This window comes from Vipera berus (genome assembly GCF_964194415.1).
Source record: "Vipera berus genome assembly, chromosome: 4".
NCBI classification, from domain to species: Eukaryota; Metazoa; Chordata; class Lepidosauria; order Squamata; family Viperidae; genus Vipera; species Vipera berus.
Genome location: NC_138206.1, coordinates 68,024,735 through 68,050,804, shown reverse-complemented (window position 1 = coordinate 68,050,804; position 26,070 = coordinate 68,024,735). Strand labels below are relative to the sequence as shown.

The window sequence follows — 26,070 nt, the reverse complement described above, 5'->3', positions numbered from 1 at the left end:
GTCCCTCTGTCATATGAAAGACTGTAGCATTGCAGTGGTTAGAATGCAGTATTGCAGGCTAACTTTGCCCACAGCCAGAAGTTTGATCCTGACTGGCTCAAGGTTGACTGAGCCTTCCATCCTTCCAAGGTTGGTAAAATGAGGACCCAGATTGTTGGAGACAATAGGCTAACTCTGTAAACCACTTAGAGAGTGTTGCAAAGCACTATGGAGTGGTATATAAGTCTAAGTGATATTGCTGTTCTTCAAGAGTAGATAATTTTTACTTTCTACTTGTGGAGTTAATATGGCTTCTTAAACTCCTGCAAAGAGTTTTAGTTTCAAAATTGAATAAAGGACTACAATATTGAGGCTGCAGAAATCCAGGCAACCATTAATAGTCATCCAGATCTTTGCTTCCCAGATACAGTAACCGTAAGAAATTGTATTAACTTCCATATTCGTACAAAGTAAAGTTTGTATATTGAACCATACAAAGAAAGGTTCAGCAGCCAATTAGCCTTCACCTCCTAAAATATTCTTACACAAGCACCTACCGTATTTCCCCGAAAATAAAACCTAGCTCGAAAATAAGCCCTAGCTTGATTTTTACGCATGCGCCTAATATAAGCCTTACCCCCAAAATAACCCCTAGTTTGGGGAAGAGGGGCACACGTAAAAATCAAACTAGGGTGAGAGTGGAGGGGTGGAGCTGACCCATATGTCCCATACCCACTTACCTTAGGACTGCTGCAACCAGGCCTCCCACAGCCCAACACCTGCCACACCACTACGCAAGTTCTTCTGCATCTGCTTATTGCCAGATGCCACATGGCACATTGCGCTAGTACCAATAGCAGGATGCCAGGTGTAGCAGGATGCCAGGTGGCACTTCATGCTGGTGCCACCGCTCGCACCAGGACATTGTGTGGTTTATCACACTGGTGCTGCTTTTCACTGCAGAACGCCACGTGGTGCTTTATGGCAGTGCTGCCACTCGTGGAAGGAGGCTGCTTGGCTGGTCACACAGGTGCTGCTGTTCACAATATGCTGCGTGGCGGCACCAGGGCAATGAGCCACACAACCTCCTGCCATGAACAGCAGCACTGGCATGAAGCACCACATGGCATATTGCTATGAGCAGCAGCACCAGCACAATGAGCCACGGGCCTTTTAATTGAGAGAGGCTGCAAGTGGCCACGGAACTCAGGTAGTGGCATGACAGAAGTCGGGGCATGGGAGGCCTGGCTGCAGCACTCCTAAGGTAAGTGGGTATAACATCTCCCAAAAATAAGACCTGGTGCCTCTTTTGGAGGCAAAAAATATATAAGACCAGGTCTTATTTTCGGAAAAACACAATATAGAGAATGTACTGACTAGCCTTGAACCTTTAAAGGCACTGCATTTAAGCAATACATTAAATTTCTATTTCACACCTATAAAAACACTTCTAAAATTACTTGAAGTGGTTCAGAGAATACAGGCATAGTTAATCATGGGATTTAGAAATAAAGGGCTCATGCTCATTTTAAATAAGAATCACCCATACCCAAGCTAACAGATTACTATGCTGGTGTAAAATTTGTCTTCCAATTGCTGATAACTATCTACTATCATATTACCAGCTTGGCCACAATACTGTAAAATGGAGCTGTCAGGTGCTCTCCAATCCATATTTTCGGGGCTCTGCCATTCTGATGGAGGGGGAGGTTTTGCTCTGCTGGGAGGGGGGAATCACAGACATATTTCCATTACTTTGTTCTCTCAATCTTTGTTGCATCTCTCTGGGTGTGAAAAGGGGGAGGAATGTGCCAGGGGCTATCTGCCTTATCTTCGCTCCCTTGTAAAGACGATCCAATACCTGCCCACCAGGCTGCGGAATGCTGTGCAAGAACCCCTGTGAAAAAAGCAGCCCGGCCATTGGGGGGAAAGTCGTCCAAGCCACAGCCCTCAAGAGCATAGAACTCGTGGAATTCCATCCCTCCCCAGATCAGGAGGGGGAACTCTGACTCCACTGGAGAAAGAACTGGGGACGTCTGACAGTGACTATGATGTGACCCCCTGGTAAGTGGGCCAGTAACCATGCCTATAGAACTGTCCATCCCAGGCAGTGGGACAAAAGTGCCCCTAAGGGCCCTACTGGACTCAGGGTGCACCAGATCCCTGGTAAGTCCCACCTTGGTGAGAAAATTGGGGGTCTGCTTAAGGAGACTAGAGAACCCCATTGCTTTTTGCCAACTAGATGGGTCCACAGCTGGAGGCATCCCAGGTACTTTTGCAACTGAGCCTCTGGGTCTGACCATGGGAAGCCACTCGAGACTTTAACCTTCATAGTGGCACCTGGTATGGAATGGCCCCTTCTCCTAGGGCTGAGATGGTTGAAAAAATGGAACCCATGGGTGAATTGGCGGGAAGGGAGCTTGAGGTTCCCAAAGGAACAGGAAACCCCACATGACAGCCACAAGAACCAAAAGGGGAAACCAGATGGAGAAGCGGCGGCAGTAGCAAAAAGCAAGGCGCTGAAAGGCATACCCAAAGAATACCACGATTTGGCTGAGGTATTCAGTGAAAGGGGGTCAGACGAATTTCCCCCTCACCGGCCCACAGACTGTGCTATTGAGATTGTCCCCAGTGCCAAGCTCCCCAAACCCAAAATATACTCCATGATTAGACGAGAGAACTAGACAAACTGTGCCAGTTCATACAGTAGATAAAAACCTAGCCAGGAGCTTCATCCAGCCGGCAAGCCCCAGTGCTTTTCTGGGAAAAGATCTTTGTCTCTGCATAGACTGTAGGGGTCTTAATGCTGTGTGCATGGAAAATGTGTACCGCTTGCCCCTCATGAAAGACATGCTGGCCCACCTTTCCAAGGGAAAAGTGTTTTCTAAACTGGACTTATGGAAGGCTTATTACAGGGTTAGGATCAAGGAATGGAAAATGGCTTTTGACTGTCCCCTAGGTTGCTTTCAATTCAAAGTGCTCCACTTTGGATTACAAGGATCCCCTGCTGTGTTTATGCAATGGGTAAATGAGCACTAATATAAGAGAGTTTCAGTGTACCTGAACGATATCTTAATTTACACTGAAACAAAAGCTGAACAGGTGAAGTTGGTTAGAACAGTTTTGAACAAACTCCATGCAGCTAAGCTATATGCTAAACTTTCAAAATGCGAATTCCATAAAGAGAAAATTGACTACCTGGGCTACCAGATCTCACACGAGGGGGCAGAGATGGACCCAGAAAAAGTGTGTGTTGTTTTAGAATGGGAGGCCCTGCGCAGTAGGAAGCAGTTGCAAAATTTCCTGGGCTTCACCGACTTCTATATTCAATTCATCCCCTCCGCACAAATTGCCCTCCCTATCATGAATTTGCTAAAAACAAAAGGGGCAGGGGACAAGCCAAAACCCAGCCAACAATTAAAATGGACTAGGGAATACCAAGCCACATTCAAAAAATTAAAAAACTTTTCTCCGCAGAGCCAGTACTTGTCAGAAGATCCCAACAGCCAAGGCTCTAGCAAAACTGTTTCTCCACCATATCTACACCTGTCTGGGGCTCCACAACATATAATTTCAGACAGAGGGGTCCAGTTCACCTCCAAGTTCTTTTTTGGGCCTTTTGGGGATGGACCAGGGCCTGAGTTCTAGTTATCATCCTCAAAAGAATGGTGGGACAGAACAAACAAAGTACTGGAACAGTACCTGCAATGCTTTATCAACTATCAGCAAGATAACTGGACTGACCTCCTGCCGTTTGCTGAAGTGGCGTACAATAATGCTGTTCACTCTAGTACTGAGTTTACTCCTTTCCAAGTAGCAATGGGACAGGTGTTCAAACCCATGCTCAAATTACCCAATAATGAACCCACCATCCTGTCCCTTAAATAATGGATTAAACAACTGCAAAACACCTGACTGGTGGTCAGGAAACCACTAGATGAAGCCAGTGCTTATAAGGCTCAGGCAGACAAAAAGAGAACGGAACCCAAACCATTCCAAGTAGGGAGCCAAGTATACCTGTCTACTAGGTTCCTGCAGTCCCTACAATTGTCAAAGAAACTAGGATCAAAATTTGTAGGATCATTCCTGATCAAATGCATTATAAACAGTATGGGTGGCTGCACGCTCTCTTAGACAGACAGCAACCCATAGCAGCTCCATCATAAACTCAGTCACAATAGAACTGGAACTCCCCAAGACCCTAAGGCAAATCCACCCTGTATTCCACTGTAGTTTGCTAAAACTGGAAATGACCTCGCCTTTATGGCCAGCAACTTCACCCACACTGCTGCCCATCATGGTAGAGGGTGAGCGACACTTTGAAATTGAGGAGATCTTAGATTCCCGTAAACATCATGGAACAACCCAATACTTAGTAGCCTGGAAAGACCTCCCAGCATCCCAAAATGAATGGGTTCACAAAAAACATGTTAAAGCCCCCAGGTTGCTCAAATGTTTTCATGCTCATTACCCAGACATGTCTGATTAACATATGAGCTCTGTTATCTTTTTTCTCTCCCATTTTATTGTTTCATATGTTCTCCAGGTGGACTTCTCTTTCTTTCAGGGGGGCAGCATGTCAGGTCCCCTTCAATCCATATTTTCAGGGGTGTGTCATTCTAGTGGGAGAGGAGGTTTCACTCTGCTAGGAGGGGGTCTCACAGACCATCTGCCTTATTTTTGCTCTGTTGTAAAGATGATGCAATGCCTGGGAACCGTCCCTTATCACTCTGGTTCCCATAACAATTTCACACCTGTAGATTGGCTGAAAATGAACTGGTCCGTTGAGCACTGGGGAGGAATTTGAGAAGGGAAGTTTTAATGTAATGTTTTGTGTGGGAATTCTTTAGAGCTTGCCTTGCCTTTCTGTTTTCACTGTCTCTCAATAAAAGTTCCTTTTAAAACAATGCCAGTTTCAGGTGTTCTTGGGACAACTAGCTGAGGCAAAACCTTACATTAGCTATCCTTAGGAAGTGTGTGCAAGGCATCTTGAAGAAAGAAATTGGTAGATTTTCTCCAGCTGTCAACCATCCCATTGGCATATGCAGCAAAATAAACTCCTGGGACATTATTTTACCAAGAATATGACTTTACTGAAAGATCCATACAGGCACAGAAGAAGCAAAGCTAGCTCTGAGGTTTTGTGTGAAAAACAGCATAGTTAATTTCCCCTTTTCCCCATCTGGGCCACCCATTGTCCATTGTCCACCAATCCAACATGTTCTTTTTATTTTGGGAAAAGATTATGTGCCTTTAGAAGGTTCCCATCACATAGCCTTGAAGTGTCAGGATTTTCTGAGGCTGCAAATGGCTCACATAAATTCCTCACCTCCCTGCTAGCTCCCAATACTTTCCAAACATTCGTCTCCCCCCTTCCTTCATTTATGTTGTCAAGCTGAGAGTAGAGGTGCATTATGAGTCAGCTTTAACAACAGTCTCCAGAAGAAAGATAAGCCTGAAAAAGACAGAACAAATGTACAAAATATTACACAACACAGAGTTCTTTACCCCAACATCCTATCTGAGGCAATTTGGATATTTGGCTAATGAGTCTAGAGCAGGGCTTTTCAACCCATAGTATGCATACCACTGCTGGTACGTCGGTACCTGGCAGGTGGTACGCGTAATGCAGGTTGAAAACACTAAAAAAAGTGTAAAAGTGTAGGCCTATGGGAGAGTGAGTTGGAGCTGCGGTGTTGCCAGGGCTCTGGTGAGTGCCCAGGATCAGCTCGGGGCTCCAGCTGATTGGCGCATGGCTCAGACTGACTGGCACTTGTGTCTGCCTGCTTTGTCCTGCAAAGTGGGGCCCATCTGGCGCTCTTGACCGATGTCATGCCAGCAGCCCCAGCTTCCAGGATCAGGAAGGTTCCAAAGGAAGTAGCTGCAGGGGGCAGAGGACATAGCTGCACTGGGGGAAAGCAGGATCCAGCCCCATTGGGATCAGGAAGGCTCTGAAGGAGGTAGCTGCAGGAAAGGAGGGGGAAGCAGGATCCAGCCCCATTGGGATCAGGAAAGCACCAAAGGATGTAGCTGTAGGGAGGTAGGGGGAAGCAGGATCCCTCCCCATTGGGATCATGAAGGCTCCGAAGGACGTAGCTGCAGGGGGAGGGGGGAAGCAGGATCCAGCCCCATTGGGATCAGGAAGGCTCCGAAGGAGGTAGTTCTAAAATCAATGGGCTGCTGCTGGGAAGGAGAATCAAAATAGGGCAAAACAAGCGTAGTCCATCACAGTTCATTGATTACCAAGTTTTCCTCAGGTTTTCTTGTCCTTTCCCAGGCTATTAAAATCACATTGGTAAGGTCTGTACCGAACATCTGGCTGCAAACTAGTCAACTGGATTTTAGCCTAGCCCCTTGTGCAATCCTAAGCCACAGTCTGGAGGTAAGAGGATGTAGTAGCAGGAGAGAGCTGCAAAACTGATTCGTTATTTATTCTTGCCTTTAGTAGCAATAAACTACATTCTTTGATGACTTTGCTAGCAACCTGCAGGCTGTGAACTTTCTTTTGCCCCTTGGAGAAATAATTCAGAAATGCTAGATTTATTTTTCCTGCTAATTACAGTATACTTTGTGGGTTTTTTAAGGAGCTGGGAGAAAAAGATGTGTCTGAAAATTAAAGGTATGGATTGAGTTGTGGGATAGGAAAGGGAAGTGCATGGACCTATGCACTTCCAGTTGCTGACAGGTGTGCCACTTATATTCTGAGTTGACATCTGCATGCTCTCAAGGCCCAAAGAATATCTTCATTCTTCATAGGCTAGTATTGTGGATTAACTAAGTTTTTCTGGGTTCTGGTTTTAAAGTGAGTATCCTGAGCTCTGGAGGCCTTTGATCATCTTCTTAAATAAATAATAGTAAAATAATGAGAACTAAAGGCTCAAAGGGAAGGCTGATTAGAATGAATGAGACCTTTTGGGATCTTCAATTCCCTTCCTGTTAAGAGTTCCTTAATAAGGTTTGCTCTTCCTTCCTAACATCAATAAAGGTGTTTTTTTCAGAAAATATGTGAAGAGTAGTAATTAGTGGTTTAACTATGTTTTCTTTTTGGCTGTGTTTTAATTTATACTGTATTATGTACGTTTAATCAAGAGGGGTTGGAGAAGTAGAAGTGGCCAATATGGAGGCTGCAGCTTGCCTTCCAGATCTGCCTCCCCTGCAGATGTCTGGAGAGGAGAAGGGGGTGGCAGGGGAGCTGCGTGAGGGAAGGCTGCCCCAACAAACCAGCATCCTTACCACACACAATTGGAAATTGGAATTCCCTTTCGAGAAGAGCCAGCCTCCCTTGTGCAGGACCTGGGAGAGCTGCTCCCCTGCCACCTCCTCTTGCTCTCCAGAGATCTGTTAAGGCAGAAGTTGGATTTGGAGGAAATGGCTTCCTGCAAACTTTCTCTTCCGAGCTTCCACATGCAGCAGCGTCGTCCTTCATCTCCTGCTTTGCCATGAGGGGGCACCGGACAGGGAAACACCAATGATGTCTGGGATTTGGATTTGGAGAAGAATGTCTCCTTTGGAATGCTATGTGTGCGTGCATATGCACGCACGCACACACACACACACCCCATTCCAAGCTTGGAGACTTTTATCCACATCTGAGCTAACAAATTGCCAATCATGCCTGGGCTTGGGGAGAAGGCCCTCTCCTTCCTCTGTGGATAAAAGTCCCCAAACTTGGAATGCGGTGTGTGCCTGCATGCGCACGCACTTGGCTACTAGCAGTTTGGAGAGGCGAGGAGTTTGTGGGGCACTGAGTTGTCCCCACATCGAGTTAGCTGGTGTGATTTGTTCCGTTCTGATCCAGCTGTCTCAAGTCAGCTATGTCTAGTGAGTGGCATTGAGCAGGCCACACCCTCTTGCTAGGCAACTGGTGGTACTTGAATATTGCCATATCCTAAAAGTGGTACAATCTCTGAAAAGGTTGAAAAGCCCTGGTCTAGATGCCCTCACACCATTGACCACCACCTGCTAACTGCTGTTCACAACACTAAAAACTGCAACTTACATGTGCATTTCCTGGAGTCAAGGATCTACTTGACTTCAAAGTGTTCTTCTCCTCTCACTGGGGGAGGAGGTGGTTCAGTAGTAGGTCTTAACGCTGAACCACAGAAAGTCTTCAAGAGGCTGCAGTGAAACACTGTGTGAATGTACCTGAGGCTTTTTGACAATTTTAATTCCATTGTCATCGAATTGATGATCTCGATAATTGGGAAAGGCCCTAGGTACTTAGGTCCCAGTTTTTACAAGGTTGCCTCAGGTTCAGAAACTTTGTAGATAGGTATACCTGTCTCCTATTCTATATTTTCTCTGAGGTGCCCTCTTCTTGTCTGCTTGCCTCTTTTGTGCATCTCTCACCTTCTCTAATGCTTTATGCACTGTGACCAAAGTGGCTTTTAAGGTATCCATCCACTCAGCTAATGATGCTGATGATGGCCTTTCTTGAGGGAGCTCTGGCAAATGTACAAACTCTATTCCAGAAGCTACCCAGAAAAGGGTAAATCCTGTGTTACTATGCACAGAGTTGTGATATGCCACTTCTGCAAAAGGCAAAAGCTAGGCCCAATTGTCTGCTGGTAGTTCACATAACATTGCAAGTTTTGTTCTAGCACCAAATGTGTACATTCACAATCTCCATTAGTGTGAGAATGATGGGAGGAGCTAAGTCCCTGGAAGGAGCCTATCAGCTTTAGGAACTCCTGCCAAAACTTTGCCATGAACTGTACTCCCCGGTCAAAGACAATGCGCTTTGGGACCCCATGTAGTTGGTATATGTGCTGCATGAATAGCCTAGCCAGGACTCAGGCTGAGGGAATTCTGGGACATGGCACAAAATGTGCCTGTTGGGAAAACAAGTCAGTGATAGTCCAGATTACAATATATCTAGCACTGTCTGGTAGCTCGATGATGAAGTCCATAGAGATCTCTTCCCAAGAGCTAGTGGGGTTAGCCATCAGCTACAGCAGCCTGGGGGCTTCCCAGGTAGCCACTTTATCAAAGCACACACAGGGCAGCTGGCCATGTATGCCTCTATGTCCTGTCTTTTCACTAGGTGAAATGTCTTTACAAATCCAAAATGCCCTGCTGCCCTCATGTCATAGGTCCACCATAGGACTAACATCCTCTGGCTGGCTGGGATGTACACTTTATTCCCCTTTCACGCCAGGACATCCTTTGAGGACAGGTCGGTTCCATGCAGCTGAAACCAGTTGTCTCTCACCAAAGCATCCCTCAATGGATGCACTAGGTCTTTGGTTGATTGCAGGGTGACTTCCTTTGCTGCCTTGTGAAGGCTGGTGCTGTGAACTGCTGGATGAGATGATAGAGTTAACGACTTCCTCTCGGGCACTGTTGTATTGTGGCATCTGGGAGAGGTCATCTGCCAAAAGGTTTTTTCCTCTGGTAGGTAGTGGAGGTTAAAGTTGAAATGGTTGCACGCACTGAACCTGCTTAGGGGATAACTTCTGAGGGGACTTCAATGCTTCCAAGTTCTTCTAATGGGGTTTTACTGCCTTCTAGGAACTGCTTCCTGGTTTAAGAGAGCCCATTGGACCACGTAAACATCCTTCTACTAAATAGCCCAGTGTGCTTCGGTCTCAGAAAGCTTGTGGGATGTATAGGTGCAGAGCTGCAGTTTCCCCTTAGCAATTTTCTGCAGTAGACCTGTATCCACAGCCACATCACTAGCATCCGCCTGTATCACGAACGTCTCATCTGGGTCTAGGTGCTTTAAGACCAGCTCCACTGCAAAGAGGTGCTTTAGCTTCTCAAAGGCAGATTGGCACTTGAGAGACCAATTCAGAGGTTGGCCAGGCTTGGGCTTCACTCCCCCTCCCACTTTCAGCATTGGTAATCGGCAGGGCTTTCTGGGTAAATGTGATGAATTGGCAGTAGAAATTTGTAAAACTGAGGAAACTCTGCAACTGTCTCCTGGTTTGAGGGGGCTCCCACTCTAATATTGCCTTCACATTGCCGGGGTCCATTTCCACTCCCTCTTTTGAGATTTGATACCCTAAATAGTCTAGGCTGGTTTTATGGAAATTGCACTTAGACAGTTTTGTGTAGAGCTGGGTTTTCATAATTTTTTGAGCACTGCTCTGACCAGTTTTATGCACTCTTCTGGGATTTCAGTGTATATCAATATACCATTCAGGTACACTAAGACCCCTTTGTACAGGTGCTCATGTAGGGATTGGTTTATTACTTGCATGAATATAGCAGGAGCTTCCTGCAGACCAAATGGCATAACCCGAAACTGGTAGCAGCCCAGGGGGCAATTAAATGCCATTGTCCTTTATCTTCACTTGGTAGTATCCCTCACAAGTTCAGTTTAGTGAAAATTCTCCCTTTGGCCAGATGGTTTAATATTTTATTTTTTTTTATTTTTTTTTATTCCATTTATATCCCGCCCTTCTCTGAAGACTCAGGGCGGCTTACAAGCTTAGCAGTAGCCTTCATTCAATGTATATGCCTGCTTATTAGGGCTTTCACACACACACCCCCAAGCGGCATTATTACAAAGTCAGCTTAATTGCCCCCAACAATCTGGGTCCTCATTTTACCTACCTCGGAAGGATGGAAGGCTGAGTCAACCTTGAGCCTGGTGGGATGCAAACCTGCAATAATTGCAGGCAGCTGGTGTTACTTAAGGAGGCATTAGCCCACTGCTCCACCAAGGCTCAATATGTCCCTCTTAAGAGGGAGAGGGGTACATGTTTTCCACACAAATACTGTTCAGGCCTCTGTAGTCCATGCACAGCCTAAGGGACCCAACCATCTTCTCCTTAAAGAGCACAGGGGCAGCCATCCTCAACTTTGTCAGCTGAATGAACCCCTAGCCAGGTTCTTGTCTATAAATGCCCAGAATTCTTCCATCTCCCTGAGTGTCACTGAATACATTTTCTGTTTAGGTAACTTGGACCCTGGCATGATTTCAATCACACAGTCTGTGGGTTGGGAGTGTGTCTGATTCCTTTTCACTAAAGACCTCCACTAGGTCACGGTATTCTTGTGGAATCAGCAGCTCTAGCTCACCATCTCCCTTTAGTGTGTTAGCCATTTCTGCTTTCACTCTCAGGCTGCAAATGGCTCGCATAGTTTCCTCACCTCCCTCCCAGCTCCCAATACATTCCAAGCATTCTCTTCCCCCCTCCCTTTGTTTCTGTTGTCAAGTTGCGAGTAGAGGTGCATTACAAGAGAGCCTTGACATCAGCTGTGTTTCCCTTCTGTCCCACCAAAGGTCAAAACATAGTATGAAACATCTGAAAGTATGATAAGCCCATGTTTACAGCAGCAACAGGTAGTGTGCATAAGGATGATTGTGTGGGGTGGTGGAATCTCCCTTTTTCTCAGTGCCTTGACTTGTTAGTTGGTTAGATCCCTCTTTCAGAGCTAGTGAACTGCAAACAGGCCCAGAAGGAGCAGAGGAGAAGCCATTATGAAAGGTCTGAATTCTACTATTTCTGCCCCAACCAGAAAACATCTGGAGGACAATGCCCAGGGACACAGTGGACTTCATCCTAAATAATGAACTATTTGAGGGTGAAGGTTTGTTCTCCAAGCTTGTGGGTTGGTTTCTAAATGTTTCATTACCAGGCTAGGTATCATCATCAGTGGAGTTTAGTGGATGTCAGTGTCAGTGTTCTTCTATTTATAAGGGCTTCAGGTGTGGGTGCGTCACGTGAGGATCTTGTGATAGGTCTCACTCTTACTCGACACACCCACACCTGAAGCCCTTACAAACAGAAGAACAATGACATTGACATCCCTAAACTCTGCTGAAGATGTTACCTAGTGTCAGAAGGAAAGGTTTCTGGTTCACTCCTTCCACTCGGGTAGGGACCGTGGAGCTCACCCACAGACAAAAGGGGTCTGTTGCCAGTAGGGTGAAGACTCTCCAGGCCCAGTCCAGTGGCTGGATTAGCTGGGAGTCCCTTTGTGGTTGCCAAATTGTTGGAAGAAAAGGTTTCCAGTTCTTCCTTCCAGCCAGAACAATGCAATCAGCCCTGAAGGATGAAATAAGCTGGAAAGAAAACTGTTGGAAAAGAAGTTTTTATTACAGAAGCCAGAAAATTTCAGTGACAACAGCAGTGGGTTCCAGGTTAGCTGGCAGAGCTTAAGGAGTGAGCAGGATGTTTTTTTATACTCTTTAGGGCTTTTGTAATTGAGATGCCTGATGGGGTATTTGATTAGTTTAACTATGTGTTTGATTGTTCCGGTCCAGTTTTCTGGGGGTGGAAGGGGTCAAATCCAGCCTTGGGGAAGGGAGGAGAATGTAAATTTAGTAAATTGTTGCGCTCTACTAGCTTAATCCTGTCAATTCTAACTACCTTAGTCTGAAGTGCGGAAGCCGCTCCTTGCTACATTCCTGTGGGTTTTTTCCCCCTTCAACAGATACAATGTAGCTATTTGCAGAATGCTCTTAACAGCTAGCCTGAAGCTATTCCACTTAGCTGAGAGGCAAAGTGTGTTTTTTTTCTTTCTCCCTCCATCGCGAATGGCTTTTTCTTTTCATCAATTTGTTTTAGTTCCTATCTGAAAAACAAGAAGGCCTTATTTTCTTCTTTTCCTGGGAGCATGGTGGGGTTATGATTCTCTCTACACTAGCCTAGTAATGAAACGTTCAGAAAGCAACCCACAAGCTTGGAGAACGAACCTTCCCCCTCATTCTACACCCGAGCTACAGATATTCACTATCATTGCAAATGAACTAATTACACCAAACATTTTTTCATAAGTGCTATTGTGAAGCCAAAAATCCACTGAAAAAACTGTGATTGTTTTGTTTCCCAAACAAATAACTTTGCATTTGTCTCTGTTCAATTTAATTTTCTTATTTTTAGCTTATTTCTCTAAGCTCTTAAGATCATTTGGAATGTTATTTCTGTCTTCTAGATTGTTAGATATACCAGACAATTTTTATGTCATATTCAAAATGGAGAAATATTTTCTGTAGCTTTTCATCTGATTCATGAATCAAAGTATTAAACAGTACAGGATCCAGGAAAGGAGCAATACTTTTCTCTGAGAAACCATTGATGAATACTTTTTGAGTACAATTTTCAAGCCCACTTATCCACTTAATTGTCATGCCATACAGTCCATACTTATCCAGTTTGTTAATCAAGGATCATTTGACTCTGTGAAATGTTTTGCTGAATTTAGAATATACAACAACTTTCCAGTGTTATTATAACAACATACAGTTTGTGAATGGATAGTAGGAAAATGGTATCCCTTCAATTCTGCAACATGGGAAATCTGTAGTTAAATGGGGCCTGCATCACTATAATTTTGGTTTTGAGGTTCCTCTGACAAATAAGTTTTCTTCAAAGTCAAAACAGCAACAAAATCCCAGAATTATTAATTAGAAAATCTTGATGATTACAATTACAAATAATAAAGGGATTATGAATTAAATCAACACTGAGTTCAACAAATTATAGTTAACATAATTGTTTAATCATTCATGACTAGACATTAATGTACTGGAATTCACTTTTGTCAAATTTTGAATGGAATCATCAAACAAAATGTAAAATGTAAATATATATATACTACCATTGTTCAGTTTTTATTTAATTCTTTATAGGAACAACAACAAATGTCCATGGCTTTATTGATTGTTTTGTTAACTGCAAATATCAGTAAAAACATCAATATTTTTCTTATTCCTTAATGAAAGCCTAATCCTAAACCTTAATTTTTGTTGGGATTTTTTTGATATGTTTTTACTTCTATTTCTCTCTTGATCTTTTGCCTAACTGCAGTAAATGATTTTTAATGATGGAAAATTAATAAAATATGAATCCTAATGGATTTACTACTATTACTAGTAAATCTATTACTATTTTTGTCTTCAAAAGCTGTATTTATAGCAAATTCAGACTCTTACAATAACATTAGAGCCTTGGCCATCCCATTCCCAGAATAATAGGGGCATCATTTATCATTTATTAGTTATGAAAAGATTACATGTATAGATATAACAGCTGTATTTTAATTCTGCTATTTTATATTCAAATGTGCCAATGGGACAATCTAAGTCCATAGTTAAAACTATAAACAAGATACACAAAGAAAACAATTATATTACATGAGTGTCCATAGATTATGCATGGGGTCAATGACGTTTAGCCTTAGTCCTAACTTAGCTTTTTATCTTACTGGGTTAGGATTTCTCTCCTTCTCCACTCAAATTCTTTCAGTGGTACATTAAGAATGAGAGTGCTGTGTTCTCAATACAGGCAATAAGGAGTTGCTGCCAGAAACAGTGAGGGCTTATTCAGAGGGTCAATAGCATGGAGTTGGATTGCTATTGATGACATGCCAATCAGCTGTTTGGTGATTGGCAACCTAGCGCTGCTAAGCAAGCGGAGCCAGCAGTGCTTCCAGACCTTGTTAGTGATTCACTGAGAGGAGATAGCCACTCAAATACTCGAATACTGCTATCATGTCACCCCTAGTCCTTCTTTTCTCTAGACTGTCCATACCCAATTCCTGCAACCATTCTTCATGCTTTTGTCTTCCTTAATCATCTTTGTTGCTCTTCTTTGCACTTTGCACATTTTCCAAAGTCTCAATATCTTTTTTGTAATGTGGTGACCAAAATTGGATGCAGTATTCCAGATGCGGTCTTACTAAGGATTTATAAAGCGGTACTAATACTTCATGTGATTTTTTTTAAATTCCATTTATATCCTGCCCTTCTCCGAAGACTCAGGGCGGCTTACAAGCTTAGCAGTAGCCTTCATTCTATGTATATGCCTGCTTATTAGGGCTTTCACCTCCCCCCCAAGCGGCATTATTACAAAGTCAGCTTAATTGCCCCCAACAATCTGGGTCCTCATTTTACCTACCTCGGAAGGATGGAAGGCTGAGTCAACCTTGAGCCTGATGGGATGCGAACCTGCACTAATTGCAGGCAGCTGGTGTTACTTAAGGAGGCATTAGCCCACTGCTCCTGTTTATACAACCAACAATTGTATTAGCTTTTTTGGCTGCTGCCTCATACTGTTGACTGATGTTCGTCCACTAGGACTCCAAGGTCCCTCTCACAGTTACTGTTTTTGAGTCAGGTTTCGCATAATCTGTACTTATGCCTTTGGTTGTTCCTGCCCAGGTGTAAAACCTTGCTTTTTTCCACATTAAATTTCATTTTGTTGTATAGGGCCCATTGTTCAAGTCTGTCAAGATCTTTTTGGATCCTGAGCTTGTCTTCTGGGGTGTTGGCTATTCCTGTCAGCTTAGTGTCATCTGCAAATTTGATGAGTTCCCCTTCTATTCCCTCATCTAAGATGAGCTCATCTGGGCCTAACTTTTCTGGATGACTTATTAATCAATTAGAGTTATCTGACATGACCTACTAGGAAATAAAAATGTCTAATTTCAATGATGTTTATTGCTTTGTTCACAGAAATACACTTCAACCTTACCTAAGCATGACTAACAAGCAAGCTATTTGATTTTTTAGCTGAATACTATCTGGAGGGCCAAGGCTCCCACTTTAGTCAATTGGCAAAATGGAATATCCTGTTTAATGAAATAGCCAGGATTTTTCTGCCAAGAAACAACAATAACAGGTATTTAATTGAGAATCCCAAACATGCTTTTTTAAGAGGCAACTGGACTTTCTTGTTTTTCTTTGAAGATGTTTTGCTTCTCATCCAAGAAGCTTCTTCAGCGAAGAAGTGAAACATCTTCAAAGTAAAACAAGAAACTCCAGTTGCCTCTTGAAAAAGCACCTTTGGGATAATCATGGCCTGGATGGCTGAGAATCTCCATAGACATTTAATTGAGAGATTTATTTCCAGTTATCAGCTAAAAGAATGCTAAAAATGACAAGTTCAAGGCAAATAAGGAAAAATAAACAGCACAAGTAATGTGTGCATGCATGTGTATGACAGGGCTACTTAAAACTTGAGATAACACACTGAATTGCTTTAACACAGAACAAAGCACATTGGGGAAAAAGCACATTTTTATGCTAATAAAAATATGTAAGACATGCAACAAATTGTTTCACTAAATTAATTTAGCTGCATGTCTAGCAAATTGAGAATAATTCCCAACTAGAATTAAAGCTTCAACCCAAGCATCATTCCATCTCTCCTCCATTTAAAGTATTTATAAGCAGTCACACAAAATACCTTACCTGAATGCTTCTGACATTTGAAGCTCGTTGATTTGACATACTTAAGCAATAGACTTTTCACTGCAAAAAACCCAAAATCAATTAAAGAAACAAAAAAAATTATAGCAAAAACTTCATGGGTTATAATGGCATTGTATAAGCAAAGTTTTATTATCTATAATTTAACCATGGTGCTTCCTGGTAACTATGTATTCATCAGCTCAGATTATCTTTCAGACTCAAGTTTCAGAGTTACTAAGATACCCCTACAGAATACTGCAAGGAACTTAGAACATCTGAAATTCCTTATTGAATTTTTAATACATCCAAAGAGAAATATCACTTTCACAACACAATAAGAAAGGGGCACATGTTCCATCAAAAGCACAAGTTAATAGCTATCTACATTATTTATTTACTATTTATTTCAATTTACAAAACAGAATCGCAAAACCCTTATATATCTGTACGGAACCAGTTTTCTGGATGAACATGTCTTTCAGTAGACTGTAACTTACAACAGGATAAACAAACTACTCAGAGGTCTGATAAGAAGGGAATTCAGAGAATAAAGACCATTAGAAATAGCGAGAGCAGTGGCATTTTGTATGCTCAATTCAGCTTCCCATCTTACTGTACCTATTAAAGTACAGGTAGTCCTCAACTGACAACAGTTCCTTTAGTGACCATTTAAAGTTACAACTGCACTGAAAAAAGTGACTTACGGACATTTTTCATACTTATGACCGTTGCAGCATCCCCATGGCCATGTGATTTATATTCGGATGCTTGACAACTCACATTTATGGCAGTTGCAGTATCCTGGAATCACGTGATCAACTTTTGCAACCTTCTGACAAGCAAAGTCAACGGGGAAAACAGATTCACTTAACAGCCGTGTTACTAACTTAACAACTACAGTGATTCACTTAACAAATGTGGCAAGAAAAGTTGTAAAATGGGGCAAAATTCACTTAACAAATTTCCCACTTAGCAACATAGATTTTGGGCACAATTGTGATCATAAGTTGAGGACTACCTGTATGGCATGGCTTGAATATATACAGTACTCTTTTCCAGAAGCCACTTTCTAAATTTATATGTAACTAAAAATAAATGATAAGAATAAAATATAATCAAAATGGAAATTCCTCAGTGATACAGCTTACTTTAAGCAGAAGCAATCTTTATTCCATGCCAGTTTTAACTGACCTCATTGCTGCTTGAGAAATCAGGACAACAGAATGTTGATGAGTAAAAATAGACTATCTTCTTGGACTGCAATCCCTACCCTCTCTTTTACTTGACTGTATCAATTGCTTAATTATATTTGGCAATAGAGATATTAAGGGAATTATGTCCTTATGTTTGACTGCATGAACAGGAAAGAGGCTAATAGTTAATAGAAACAAATGATACTTTCATATTTTCATATTTCCCCTTTCACCCAAAACACTCTTGACGTTTCACCATATACAGTATGTTAATATTGCACAAGCATTACAAAGTTGGGGAAGAAAATGAACTATTTCTGAAGTACCAAATCTTTTGCACTAGGGATGAAGAACTTGTGCTCCTTTTAAGGTTGACAAACTACAGGTATCAGCAGCCTGATCAGTACAATTACATAAGGGGTGTACTAGGCAGGAAATTTAAGATAGACTCTTTATACGGCTTATCCCTCAAAACAAATTCCCAATAAGAAGCTCACGAGTTGCTTTGGGCTTTAAGCCCCAGCCATCCACCCGGCATGGTCAGTGATAAAGGGATGCTGGAAATTTTAGTTCAGCCTTGCTCTACACACATCTTTTTTAAGCCATCAAATTAATGTAAGAAAGTGAGTTCAGAATCCCACCTTGTTGCCTTAAAGAAGTTTTGGGCTACATTCGGTAGTTCCAGCCATTATATCTTGGGAATGTCAGCCAAAAGATCTGTTTTTTCTTTCCTAATATTACTACTTGCATTTATCTTGAATTCAGTGGAGCTTCTTCTTCTGTCTACATATACAGTACATACACACTACCTGAAACAATGTGATTCTAGATGGTATATTCATTCCCTCCCACACTTGCAACCAGGTGTGCACAGCAATTTTTTCAGTTGCTGATAGCTGCGAGCTCTTTGTGTTGTGTAGAGTAAGATGTTCTGTCCTCTTTTCACATCATTTTGGAGTGCACATGAGTTTTATGTAAGTGTATTAAGCCAATTTGACATATATGTGCATGTATTATATATATATATTTTCCATCCTTTCCCACTGAAATCAGTAGGAAATTGCTAAGCTGTTATTAGTAATTGCCACCAGATTTTGATGATATAATTTTTGGGAGCTCTGGGTCTTCCAAAAGACAGCTGAGACCATTTGGAATTACTGGGTTGCCCCCATCTGTTGAAGACCTTTGGGGCACAATTGACAATTAGGGGGATAATTTTCAGTGTTTTCCTTACATCTTTTTAGACATAAAACCAGGCTGAGAAAATCCATAAATTATAGGCTGTAGTACAGTCTGATAATCAGTAATTGAATCATTTTAAATTTAAACAAGCTGAACAAATCATTTAAATTGTAAACAGAATGTAACTAAATGACTGAAAAAGCCAGTCCTATCAGGCATACAGACATTGAACTCATGACTTACCCTTTATGACCCCCCAAAAGCGATGCACTGAAGTAATTTAGTAAGTATTGAACTTTACATGCACAGGTCCCTAGGATTTGTGATCCAGCATGAGGCACAGGAGGAAATAAACACAGGGGGGAAGAAAGCTCTTATCTGCTCTGCCTTGTCTAAAAATAAGGCCTGAGGGGAGTGCTGAAGGACATGCAGTCATTCAGCACCAAGCTACTTCAGTTTGCTTGGACGAAGCGGAGGCCTGCGCGAGATGCTTCTCTAATATCCATCTTTCCTACTCCTGCAACTCAGATGCAATTGAAAACAAGCTGGAATTGACACTGTTCTCATGCTGACCTCCCCCATCTGTAACGTATAAAACTGGCATGGATATTATGAAATGGAACTGTATTATTCTTTTCCTTTAAGACCTAGATAGAAACTATGCTGAGTAGCAAGTTTACTCTGAAAGGAGGGGGGGAATACAACTCTGTATCAAAACGATTGCTCACAGTGCAGTTTATTTCATGAAAGGTCACTGTGACTCCAGAGTTAATGATAAGCATTTTAGCAGTGAGAAATTAATATTTCTGCGTTCAAACATTGGTATTATAATTTTGCTTACTTGTACATGGCTGTCCAGAAAGCCACAGGGAGAAAAATAAACATGCGTTTGGTTAGCTGTCACCAACTCTGCCCAGTAGGCTTTTATGAAAATCACACAAGAGCAGATACATTTATGAAACTGCAAAATCTCAGAACAACATTCTTTAATTTAAAAACCCTTGCCTGTATATCCGGTAGTTGCAGTAACAGTTACTGAAAAACATGAATGACCTGGTATAGAGAACCACACTCACAGCAACCTAGCCCTTATCCTTGTTCCCTAGCTATAAATATATTTCCCAAGTCAACCTTTTATTTTTTTAAAGCTGTGCCCCTCCCTCCTCAGCTCCCGTTAAGTACAGTACCTGATTATTTATATCAGAAAAGTTCCAGCCCCTCGGAAGAGTGAATGCTACACTTCTTTTTGCCGCTGACTGAGGCACCTTAGGTCAGCTGAGATCTTTCATGTGAAATAGATGAAGTTCTTTGTGCAGTGGGTACTCTCAAGGGAAAAGACCTCTGGGATAGGAATAGAGCCATGTTCAGAAGCCAAGTGTAATAGAGAATTCCTGTCATAGCTTGCAGTTGTTCTTCCTAAATATAGAATAAGATTCATCCTGTAACTTCATTCTGTCTTAGTTGAAACTAAAGGTCTAAAGTGTCAAGCAAAAATATATGAGTGCTCAGTTTCAGCTAATGCGTTGCTGGCCATTTTCTCAACGTAGAAGTGTCAGAAGCTTTTTAAAATAGTTTGGAGTAAATAGTATTAAACAACTTCCTCCTCCTCATATAACTTTTTGCAGTGAACAGACCTCATGCAAATTTTCAGGCCACTTCTGAAGAAAAATAATCACGGAAATAGGATTCCCAGTATTATCAATTCCTCCCCCCCCAAAAAGTCAAGGCATACCATTTTAGATTTTTTGGGGGGGGGCTGTAATTTCATCTTAGGGGGACGCGGTGGCTCAGTGGGTTAGGATGCTGAGCTTGTCGATCGGAAGGTCGGCAGTTTGGCGGGTCGAATCCCGAGTGCCGCGTAACAGAGTGAGCGCCTGTTACTCGCCCCAGCTTCTGCCAACCTAGCAGTTCGAAAGCACGTCAAAATGCAAGTAGAAAAATAGGGACCACTACGGTGGGAAGGTAACAGCGTTCCGTGCGCCTTTGGCGTCTAGTCATGCCGGCCACATGACCACGGAGACGTCCTCGGACAAGCGCTGGCTCTTCGGCTTTGAAACGGAGATGAGCACCGGCCCCTAGAGTCGGAAACGACTAGCACGCATGTGCGGGGGAACCTTTACCTTTATTAATTTCATCTTGACCTCTTTGACTGATATTCTGTATAGGAAAATGATGGAAGAAGCAATGGGGAACCAGGAGGAAGGATGTGTCTCACTCTTTTTGGATGGGTTTAAAAATGGAGGTATAAGTATCTGCAGTGTCCTGAGGTGGGATAGGACTGAAACCCCATTTCAAGAATGGAGTCCCATGGGCTATCCTTAGGCAGCTCAATTGCCAGAGGACCCTGAGATACAGGTGAGGGCATGCAGACATGAAGTTTGGATGTGGTTTGTCCCCAGGCAAGGCTGTGGGGATTTGTTCTTAATGTTGTTTTAATTGCCTTAGTGCTAATTAATCTTCCTTAAAGCCTATAATCAGTCATATTGTCAGATGTCCAGCTAGCGAATCCAAGAAAGGAACTCCTGGGACATTGTTTTTCCCAAAAGTAATACTTTTATTGAATAAACTACACTGGCACAAAAGAAGCAAAACCATCTCTGCATTTCTCGCTCAAAAATCCACATAATTAAATTTGAATTCTCCCTTTGGCGGTTTCCCTAGCCCAGGGGTAGGCAACCTCGGCTCTTTTATGACTCATGGACTTCAACTCCCAGAATTCCTGAGTCAGCATAGCTGACTCAGGAATTCTGGGAGTTGAAGTCCATGAGTCATAAAAGAGTCGAGGTTGCCTACCCCTGCCCTAGCCCATTGCATTGTCCAATCAACTATGCTCCATTTGTTATGGGAACTGCCTGGATCCTTCCAACACCTGCACAGTGTGTCCCTGAGGAGGGGGAACCAGGGCCTCACGATCTGCAGATGGATTCTTGGCATTCTTTTCCATTCCTACCCGTGATACAAACACAAATACACACACACACACACACACACACACACACCCCGAATGTTGCCAAGTGGAGAAGAAACTGGGTGAAAATGAATCACCCCTGGAAAAATGATACATTTGGAATGAACACACACGCACAAGCATAAAAAAGTTACCATTTACAAAACACTGTTTCACTTTGGTCATTTGGGGTACCTGGCATGAAGCTTCTTTATTAGTCTAGCTGCTTTAACGTTCTTTGCCGCCATCCATTCTGCATCTGCTACAGGATAGCCCTTCCACCGCACAATGTACTACAACTTTCCCCGGTGGTGTCTAGAATTCAAGATGTCCTTAATCTCATAGTACTCCTCCCCTTTTATAAGGATTGGAAGCGGAGGAGTCCCTCCGACTGGCCTTAGTTTGGAATCTCGAATAGCAGACTGCAATGAATCACTGTGGACCTGCCTAAGTCTTCTTGGCATCTGTAGCTCCACTGTGACTGGGTTTATAATCTGCACCGATGGAGAAAGGACCTATATACAGTACTTAGGACCCAGTTTCTTAAAAGGGCTGTCTTAGGTTTAAATACTTTGTGGATAAGTACACTTTATCACCCACCCTGAACTCCCTTTGGAGGGCTCTCTTCTGATCAGCTTGTTTTTTCCTGGGCTTCTCTTGCTTTCTCTAGTGCCTTGCACACCGTAACCCATGTGCCTCTCAGGGAGTCCACCCATTCCGCCAGTGTTACAGGGGATGGAGTCCTGGGAGAAGCTCTGGCATAGCTGTGAAATCAACTCCCATAGCCACCTTAAAAGGGGTAAGTCCCATGCTGCTATGCAATGAGTTATTGTAAGCAACCTCAGTGAATGGCAGCAGCTCAGTCCAGTTAGTCTGCTGATAATTTACATAACGTCTTAGGCAGTGGTGGGATTCTGCTGGTTCTCACCAGTTCGGCAGAACCGGTAGCTAATGTTTTGTTGCCCAGGTCCAGAATGGACTTCTGGAAGTGGCATCCACACAGAGAACCAGTTGTTCACATATTTGAATTTCACCACTGGTCTTAGGTATTGCTCCACCATTGAGTTAGCTCATTCTGCCACTCTGTTAGTACTGGCATGAAAAGTGGAGCTAAGCCCCTGGGATGAGCCTACCAGGCTCACAAACTCCTGCCAGAACTTTGCAGTAAACTGCAACCCCCCAGTCTGAAATAATCCTCTTTGGTAACCCATGCAGTCTGTAAACGTGCTGCACGAACATTTTTGCTAGGAGAAGGGCTGAGGGAAGCTTTGGGCATGGCATGAAATGTGCCTGCTTGGAGAACAGGTCAACAATAGTTTATATTATAATGTTCCCACCACTCTCTGGCAACTCTCCTATGAAGTCCATGGCTATCTCCTTCCAAGGGAGGGTTGAATTGGCTACTGGGTGCATCAATCCAGGGGTGTTCCCTGGCAAGAGCTTCATAGATGTGCATACAGGGCAAATCGCCACATAGGATTCTATGTTCTTCTTCATCCTTGGCCACCAAAATTATCTTTTTATTAAGATGCAGGATCTTTACAAATCCAAAGTGCCCCACTGGCTTCACATCATGACTCCTTTGTAGGACCATTCTCTGGTTGGCTGGGACATACACTTTATTCCCCTTCCATGCTAAGCCTTGCTTCAGCATCAGGTCTCTTTTATGCTTTTGGAACCACTCATCCTCTCCCAGGGCTTCTCTTAGTTGCTGGATCTCCTCCTGATCAAGAGGGTTCCTTCTGTGGCTGTCTCACACATGCTGGTGCTGCAAGTTGCTTAGATGGGATGACAGAGTTAACTATCTCTTATATTTAGGCAGGTGTGAGAGAGCATCGTCAAAGAATTCCCCCCCCGGCAAACAACGTAAGGTAAAGCTGAACTGGTTGAAGTATTGAGCCCATCAGACCTGCTTACAGGACAGTTTCCTTGGGGCCTTCAGTGCTTCCAGGTTCGTGTGGTAGGTCCAAACTTCAAATGGGATTTTACTGGGTGAGGAGGGCCCAGCAGAAAGCATAAGCCTCCTTCTCCTAGATGGCCCACCACCTCTCGGTGTCAGAGTTTCCGAGATGTATAGGCACAAGGTTGCTGCTCTCTCCTTCTGTTTCTCTGCATTAAAATTGCCCCCACAGCCAAGTTACTAGCATCTGCCTGGATCACGATGACTCCTCCAGGTTTGGGTGTCTCAAGATTGGCTCAGTGGCGAAGAGTCTCTTTAGCTTTTCGAAAGCCGCTTGGCTCCCGACAGTCCAGTTCAAAGATTGATTTGATCTGGGCTTCTTCCCCTTCCTGTTTAGCAGGTTTGTGATGGGTAGAGCTACCTGTGCAAACATGGGAATGAATTGCTTATAGAAGTTCTCAAACCCTAGGAAACTCTGCAGTTGCCTTCTGTTCCCTGGGGCCTCCCATTCTAAGATTACCCTTACCTTTCACAGGTCCATTTGTACACCCTCCCTGGAGATGTGGTAACTTAAGTAGTCTAGACTGGTCTTGTGGAAGTCACATTTGAATAACTTCACATACAGAAGATTCAACTGATCAACAAATACAGTCAATAGAAAACCCAGAAAAGGGACTGACAATATGGAAAAAAGAAAGAGACTGTCTACATAAATCAGAAGGAACCTGAGGATCAAGAAGAACAGATTGAAGAGATAAACAGTTCAGGAGAACTATGTCGAGATGGAAAAATTGAGATGATTTGTTAGTACTCTCAAAAAAAATGGCAACCGGATGGTTTTTTCTACATCAAACAATCTATATAACAACACAGGGAGATTTGTTTGATGACTGAAAAGCACGGACATGGAAGATGATTTGGCAAAGAAAGAAAGCCAGAATAAGACTGAAGAAAATTGGGGGTTTGATTTACTTCTGAGAATTAAAATAGAATATACTCAAATAGATAAGATGTGTACTTTAAATACTAGATATTGTTATGAGATGAGATAAAGAAAACTTTGGTCATTTATAACTTAGAAGTATAAACATTAATATTTAAATATGAACATTGATTTGCTTATAAAGGTTAAATGTAACGGTAATTAAGATATATATAAGCTAAAAAATCTATTGATGAATATGTTTTTATTAGCAGTAATAATAAGAATTATTAGCTTAAATTTGAGATAGTAGATATTAAGAGAAAAAGACAGGAAGTATTAAATGTTGAAATAGGAGGAATTTTGGTTACTAAATTTAAGATATCTGGAAATTACCAGAAAATAAGAATATTATATTGTATTACTAAGTAGTTGATGTAAGATGGTGAGAATTCAAATAGATACGTGTATTCTGAACATTAGATCTTGTGATGACTTGTGATAAAGCAGGGGTGTCAAACTGCCGGCCAGCGGACCGGAGCGTCACGGAGAAACCACACCCATCCCATTTTCGGCAATGGGAAAAAGTTCCGATATGTCACGTGACGTCACGTGATGCCGCGAGTTTGACATGCCTGTGATAAAGGGAATTGGGGTTATTTAAAACTTGGAAATTATAAATATCAAACATTAAATATTAATGAGAAACTAAAAATTGGGAAAAATTAACCAGGGCAGTCTAAAAAGACTGAATGTTAAAACAACTGGGATATGTATAAACTAAAAATTATTGATAAATGTAAGAAAGTTATTTTTTATTTCATCGATATAAGAATTGTATTAATTTAAATATGAGACAGTAAATACTAAGGGGAGAAGAGAGGAAACATTTAATGTAATAGTTTCAGATCTGTACTAAAAATATTTGTTATGTTATTAAATTATTGACCAACTCAGCCGCCACGTTGCTTTTCAAATATTTAAATGTAAAACTAGAAAACCAATAAAATTTTCTTTTTTTTTAAAAAAATATATATTTTAATTACATGGCAAAATAATGCAAACGGGTTCAAAAAGAGTCAACAACTCCGATCTTTCCACCAAGATGAAGCTTTGCAAATAGATAAAAAGCTGCCTTTAAAACATTTCTGTTATGCCTACGCTAAACCGAATCAAAAATTCAATCGCCCGCCTCGGATTTCACCTGTATATATGTCGTCCCATCTGAAGTGTTGCCTTTTTCGCCCCCTGGAGTCATTCTAGGGCAGGGGTAGGCAACCTCGGCTCTTTTATGACTCATGGACTTCAACTCCCAGAATTCCTGAGCCAGCTTGGCTGGCTCAGGAATTCTGGGAGTTGAAGTCCATGAGTCATAAAAGAGCCGAGGTTGCCTACCCCTGTTCTAGGGGCAGAACATAAATGGAAGGGAAGGCAGGTGGCCTTTTGCAGTTTACGGACGCAGGAAGTCAAACGAGATTGTATTTGAAATCCCAAACTTCCCTCGCCTTACATTCACGCCAAGGAATACATTCCACGAGTAAAGATAAATGCTTAGTTTACATGTATCAGACCAGTACATTTATTTTCAAGTAAGCTACGGCGACTGTGTGGTGTATGGAATAAGGAAAGAACAGTGTAGTAGACTCCAAAGGATAATATAAAAGGCTACAGCGTCAACCGATCTTCAGCAGATCGTTCCAAGAATCTCGCTTGGCACCAGAACGGCTCGAAGGAATTTTGCAGAATAAGCGGTCCTGCAGTTGTAACGCATGCGCGCACGGAGGCACTCGCGCAAACCTTCCG

General features: G+C 42.5%; 1 protein-coding gene across 2 annotated transcripts in view; it reads right to left on the bottom strand.

Moving 5' to 3' along the window:
- Positions 1-19,871, bottom strand: part of SMPX (small muscle protein X-linked) — a 35,913-nt gene extending 16,042 nt beyond the window's left edge. The window contains exons 1-2 of one of the 2 annotated variants that reach the window (XM_081326815.1): positions 19,686-19,871; positions 16,124-16,183 (exon numbers count right to left, since the gene is read on the bottom strand). In XM_081326815.1, coding sequence (XP_081182941.1) covers positions 16,124-16,162 — 39 coding nt within the window. In that variant the 5' untranslated portion in view covers positions 16,163-16,183; positions 19,686-19,871. Of the gene's footprint in view, positions 1-16,123; positions 16,184-18,741; positions 18,810-19,685 lie in introns of those variants that run through there. The other variant, XM_081326814.1, reaches the window with a different exon arrangement.
- Between the last annotated feature and the right edge of the window lie 6,199 nt (positions 19,872-26,070).